This window comes from Diaphorina citri, unplaced genomic scaffold (assembly GCF_000475195.1).
Source record: "Diaphorina citri unplaced genomic scaffold, Diaci psyllid genome assembly version 1.1 scaffold864, whole genome shotgun sequence".
In the NCBI taxonomy this organism is placed as follows: domain Eukaryota; kingdom Metazoa; phylum Arthropoda; class Insecta; order Hemiptera; family Psyllidae; genus Diaphorina; species Diaphorina citri.
In genome coordinates this window covers 37743-44252 of record NW_007378296.1, presented here as the reverse complement: position 1 = coordinate 44252, position 6510 = coordinate 37743, and the positions used below count along the sequence as shown (strand labels likewise).

Sequence of the window (6510 nt, the reverse complement as noted above, 5' to 3'; positions counted from 1 at the left end):
ATCAACACTTTTTTTTTTTTTTTTTTTTTTTTTTTTTTTTTTTCATTTTAACTCTGGAATATCAAACCACCGAGGTAGGTGGTGTAGTGGTCAAGACGCTTGCCTGGTAAACAGGAGGGCATAGGTTCAATCCCACCTGAGGTATCGAATTTTATCCTAATTTATTTGATTGTTCGACCACATAATAATGGTGCTCTAAGTGTAAGGGTTAGCTGGTAAAGAGCGCCTCCGGCGTTCACCTCGCCTAGTGGTTCAATTCCATTGATTCCTCTGAAGAGTCATAATATTAAGGGCCGCTACTTCGCCCCGCTGAGTCAAAGTTTGACACATTATTACCAGATCATTCAGGTCTAAACTTTTCTCATTCCAGGTCGAGATAGAGACGAGGCTTCGTGGCTTCTGTGCAATAACCGGCAACCTCATGAACAAGAGAAGCTAATGCTCACCCAAATCATAGCCGGCAACTGTCTGGCAACCATGGGCAATAAGATGACAGAGTATAGGAACGCCAACAATCTTCCCCTCTACTTTAAACCGGACAAAGATAAGAACAAGGTATGATTTTCTAAGGTTTTTGATAGAGGGAACTGTAACTGCTCTCTTATCGTCTCGAAATCGAAGAGAGAAGGAAGACAGGATAGAAAGCCAGCCGTTCCGAAAACGAACCTCATCCGTTCAGGATAAAATCCGCCCCGGACGGGAATTGAACCTGCGACCTACCGCTTACAAGAGAAATGTGCGACGTGTGTGAGACCACCCTGTTCAATTTCCACTGGGCGTGCAGCAAGTGTGGGTTCGTCGTGTGCATTGACTGCTATCGAGATAGGAAGACAGGGTGTACGAAAGTGTGGGGAGATGGAGGTAAGAATGGACTCATATTCCCGATGGATCACTGAAGTGACGTTGGGCGTGGTTAGTTTTCGAATGGGTGACCACTCGGGTAATCACGTGTTGTCCGTAGACGATCACCCATCTACAACTACACTTTTTTTTTACATTTTAACTCTGGAATATCAAACCACCGAGGTAGGTGGGGTACTGGTCAAGACGCTCGCCTGGTAAACAGGAGGGCATAGGTTCAATCCCACCTGAGGTATTGAATTTTATCCTCATTTATTTGATAGTTCGACCACATAATAATGGTGCTCTAAGGGTTAGCTGGTAAAGAGCGCCTCCGGCGTTCACCTCGCCTAGTGGTTCAATTCCATTGATTCCTCTGAAGAGTCATAATATTAAGGGCCGCTACTTCGCCCCGCTGAGTCAAAGTTTGACACATTATTACCAGATCATTCAGGTCTAAACTTTTCTCATTCCAGGTCGAGATAGAGACGAGGCTTCGTGGCTTCTGTGCAATAACCGGCAACCTCATGAACAAGAGAAGCTAATGCTCACCCAAATCATAGCCGGCAACTGTCTGGCAACCATGGGCAATAAGATGACAGAGTATAGGAACGCCAACAATCTTCCCCTCTACTTTAAACCGGACAAAGATAAGAACAAGGTATTGTTATTATTTAATTTACACTCTAAGCGACAAGGCCATGTGTGAAGGACATGATTTTTAACCTCTTTTTTAAAGATCTTTGCTAGTGGGAGCTGTAACTGCTAAGGTCTTATCGTCCCGAAAGCGAAGAGAGAATGAAGACAGGATAGGAGAAAGTCAGCCGTTCCGAGAACGAACATTAATTGTTCAAGATAAAATTCGCCACAAAATATCTCAAGAACGGTTTGTCGTAGAGCAATGGAATTTGGTATGCTATACCGGTATGGTCCAAGGACGCGACTATAAAAATTTTGTAAAAATCGGATAGTCACCCATCCAGATATTAACCAAAGTCATTATTACTTAACAATTTTCGTGAGACAAAGGTGGTATACAAAATATCTCAAGAACGGTTTGTCGCAGAGCGATGAAATTTGGTATGCTATACCGGTATGGTCCAAGGACGCGACTGTAACAATTTGGTTAAAATCGGATTGTCACCCATCCAGATATTAACCAAAGTCATTGTTGCTTAACCCTTATTTCGTAAACGGTAAGAGACATCGAAAACATTTGGTCATTTGGATGTGAATATTCTAATCTATGTGATTTTTCACGTCGAATCGAATGGTGCTACTTCTAGAACTGTCCGACTTACGGTTGAGAAGTTGCGGGTTCGATACTTCCCTGTGTCACCAAATTTCTCTTTTATTCGTGAATCGTTACCAAGTAAGCATGTGAATAGTTAAACCCATGTGATTTTTCACGCCGAATCGAATGGTGCTACTTCTAGAACTGTCCGACTTACGGTTGAGAAGTTGCGGGTTCGATACTCCGCTGTGTTTTCTTTCTTTTAGTACGTATTCGCAAATGTAATAGAAAGTCGGAGAAAGTGAAGGAAGAAAAGCCCGAGTCCCCGTTGGATTGGCTGGCAGATGTAGCTCTCAATAAACAGGTAAATATCAATTTTCAAGCTATTGGCAATAGCACTTCGAATGCACCAGTCAACAGGAAGAACGGACGAGATTATTGTAGGTACGAGATTTAGGAATACACACACTCACTCCGATGACGTATTAGGGATATGTGTGAATCCCGTGCCGACCACACTGCTTGCCTCCAAAGAACTCTATGTTGTGTCAACTCCTCCCAGTCGTTCAGCCCCCATCTGTTGCATAGTCTCTTCATCTCGTTGATCCAGCAGCTACGTGATCTCCCTGGTAAGCGTTTGCCTTGATGTGGTGTGTTGGTGAAGATCTTCCACACGGCTCTGTTCTTGTCTATTCTCATCAGGTGACCAAGCCACCGTAGTCTGTTAGCGTTCATGGTGGCTACTACATTTGGTTGTTTGGACAGGGCGTGGATGTCACTGTTATGTCTCCTCTTCCATGACTGGGTTTGATGGTCGAAGTAGGGTCCAAGTTTAGGAATTGCACACAATGTACGTACCTACATACATTTGTACTATAGGGCGTGGATGTCACTGTTATGTCTCCTCTTCCATGACTGGGTTTGATGGTCGAAGTAGGGTCCAAGTTTAGGAATTGCACACAAATAATGTACCTACATTTGTACATAAGTCTTGGAGAGGTTCTAATAACTTCTAAACTACAGCTGATATTGCTGTAGTTCCTCTACTAGTGGATAGAGAGCGTTTCAGACTGTGGCTTAGTCCCAAAACCTGAAAAAATCGTATTTTGTGGGTTAGTCCGTTCTTCCTCTTGGCCCTTCAATTATAGTAGTAGGGTTACTGCTAAAGCAACTCCTCTTTGAGCAGCATACACATAAGCACTAATATTTTTATTCATTTTTATTTTTTTATCTAATAATATCCATAATCCTTCTTAGAACCATTGTCAATTGCCTGTATTGTATTCACTTTGAACTCAGAACATACATTTTTCTTATAAATGGTATACCCACCCGTATAAGCAGAGCTTGTGCCACGGATGGGGAACCTTGTGCCACGGATGGGGAATAAATTACAATTACAATTGTGCCTTAGGAAGGATCCTCTTGTATTTGTATTTACTTGTTTTTATCAAAGAAAGAAAAAAAAAAACATTTATGCAGTTCACTGAACCATTAGTGACTAGTGTCTCAATTATCCTATGTTTCATGTCTCCCCCCAGAACAACACGGCCAGTGCCGGCTCTGGTAACTCCACCGCGAACAACTCCACCACTGCCTCTACTGGAGGTGAATCAGGAGATAATAAGGGTGATAATAACAGTGGTGGAGGTGGAGGGTTCTCCAAGCTGAGGAAGTTGCTGATTAGGAGACCCAATCCCAATGCAGAGGAGAAGACGGATAGTGGAGCTGAGTCTACTAGTGAGGTAAGAAAAACACTTCGAAGGTGCTGGGTTCGAATCCTGCCCAGGGCGGAAATTTTGTAACCAAAATTCTCCGTTCTTGGATAGGGGATAGGCATGGATATAAAAGAATACACCTTGAAGCAATGCGAAAGCAGAGTTTTTTTTTATTATTATTATTTTTTTAAAGTAGTTGTTTGTAAGCGCTAGGTTGCGGGTTTAATTTCCGCCTGGGGCAAACTTTGTCCCCAATTCCCGGATGTATGTAGCACATCCCTGCAGCCCCGAGGGACGTAAAAGGGCCTCATTTTTTGCACTCGTATATCGATGTCAGTCAACATTTTCTGACTACTCCCTCTCTGTTCTTCCAGAGTGCTACCACGACCCCTGTGAAGACTGAACCCGGGACCGCGAGTTGTGAGGACACCTCGGCAACTGCAGGAGAATCCTCTAGTAACCCCACCCCTAACCCTTCTAGTAACCAATCAACTGAGTCTTCATCCACAGATAGCAATAATACAGTAAGTTTTACAGGTCTCTCTGGTTATACTGTTTATGGGTCAAATTGAGTAAACTAACTTTTGAGTCATTTTTGCTTTTCCACCTTTTAAAGACATTCAGCTTCAAAAACACTTTTCCCAATTTTGACCTCAATAGGATTTTTCCGCAGGAGAATCCTCTAGTAACCCCACCCCTAACCCGTCTAGTAACCAATCAACTGAGTCTTCATCCACAGATAGCAATAATACAGTAAGTTTTACAAATCTCTGTGTTTATACTGTTTATGGGTCAAATTGAGTAAACTAACTTTTGAGTCATTTTTGCTTTTCCACCTTTTAAAGACATTCAGCTTCAAAAACACTTTTCCCAATTTTGACCTCAATAGGATTTTTCCACAAAAAAAAATGCACTCATATTAGCAGATTTTTCATTACTACGAAATAAACTGAGGTGAAACAAACATATTGGCGGGGAAATTTTTTACTAACTTCCTTTCAAAGTTTGGGGTTCAAAACCAATTTGTGCGTCCCATATTGTCTTGGAGAACCATTAAGACCCTTTATAATGGTCTACAGTTCATTAACCTACTGATTGATCTTTCTTCCCCCTCAGGTTCAACTGAAACATTTCCAACGTCTAAAGAATACAAGTAGATGGGCCTCGTCTTGTGTTTCGCCACAGTCACATAGGTCTCCTTGAATTTCCTCCGAGTACCCCCACTTAGCCAGGGTTTAACTTAAAGGGTGTTTAAACTCATTTTGTGAACCCGACCATAAGATACTAAGTTAGATTGGCCCTGGATGTACACATTGCCAGATCTATTATTCACACTAAAGGCCAAACGATCTTGGTTTTTGTTTCGTAACCAACCTCAGTGGTGTAGTGGTTAGCACGTTGGAGTTTGAATCTGAATTTTGGTGGTTCGAGTCCAAGTCAAGTCATAAAATTTAGCGTAGCGGGGAACGACATTTATGCTTAACACAATTAAAATTCCTTTTTTTTTTTCTTTGTTTGTGACTACCGGTTCAGGTGTGTTTTTTTTTTACATCGGATTTTTCTCACAAAATCTCAAGTTTCAATCCTTTTACCCAACTTGAACACCGTACTAATTGCCCTCTCCCGTTTCATTTCTCCCTCCCAGAATAACACGGCCAGTGCCGGCTCTGGTAACTCCACCGCGAACAACTCCACCACTGTCTCTACTGGAGGTGAATCGGGAGATAATAAGGGTGATAATAACAGTGGTGGAGGTGGAGGAGGGTTCTCCAAGCTGAGGAAGTTGCTGATTAGGAGACCCAATCCCAATGCAGAGGAGAAGACGGATAGTGGAGCTGAGTCTACTAGTGAGGTGAGAAATAAACTCCGGAGGTGCTGGGTTCGAATCCTGGCCAGGGCGGAAATTTTGTAACCAAAATTCTCCGTTTTTGGATAGTAAATAGGCATGGATATAAAAGAATATGCCTTGAAGCAATGCGAAAGCAGAGTTTTTTTATTTTTTATTATTATTATTTTTTTTAAAGTAGTTATTTGTAAGCGCTAGGTTGCGGGTTTCATTTCCGCCTGGGGCAAACTTTGTCCCCAATTCCCGGATGTATGTAGCACATCCCTGCAGCCCCGAGGGACGTAAAAGGGCCTCATTTTTTGCACTCGTATATCGATGTCAGTCAACATTTTCTGACTACTCCCTCTCTGTTCTTCCAGAGTGCTACCACGACCCCTGTGAAGACTGAACCCGGGACCGCGAGTTGTGAGGACACCTCGGCAACTGCAGGAGAATCCTCTAGTAACCCCACCCCTAACCCGTCTAGTAACCAATCAACTGAGTCTTCATCCACAGATAGCAATAATACAGTAAGTACTTTAATCAGGCTTACTTTATCATGCACTGGGAACTTACTTTATCAAGGTTAATGCGTAAGATTTAAACAGTAAGTACTGTTTTACAGGGTATTCAGTATTTACCTTACGTTACGTGTGGTTAGTATTCGGATGGGTGACCATATGGGCAATGGCGTGCTGCAAGCTTTTCCCGGTCCTCCTCAGACTGGGTGAGGTTCATTTGAATAGGTGGATAGCTTTTCTTCTGTCATGAAACACCTCGATAGTTATACAGTCAATTTAAACCTCTATAAAAAAAAGTATTCAACTTGATATCAGATACAGTTTTCAAAATCGACTATTTGGCCCCCCCCCCTTCCCCCTCGGACTTCATTT

The 6510-nt window shown here is 42.5% G+C and overlaps 1 protein-coding gene across 1 annotated transcript in view; it reads left to right on the top strand.

Moving 5' to 3' along the window:
- The window catches only part of LOC103512616 (lysine-specific demethylase 3B), a 26815-nt gene that overhangs the window by 14747 nt on the left and 5558 nt on the right, over positions 1-6510 (top strand). The window contains exons 21-29 of the mRNA XM_026826043.1: positions 785-861; positions 1317-1500; positions 2369-2438; positions 3616-3819; positions 4167-4316; positions 4453-4545; positions 4909-4965; positions 5438-5644; positions 5998-6147. Of these exons, the coding sequence (XP_026681844.1) occupies positions 785-861; positions 1317-1500; positions 2369-2438; positions 3616-3819; positions 4167-4316; positions 4453-4545; positions 4909-4965; positions 5438-5644; positions 5998-6147 (1192 nt within the window). The remainder of the gene's footprint in view (positions 1-784; positions 862-1316; positions 1501-2368; positions 2439-3615; positions 3820-4166; positions 4317-4452; positions 4546-4908; positions 4966-5437; positions 5645-5997; positions 6148-6510) is intronic.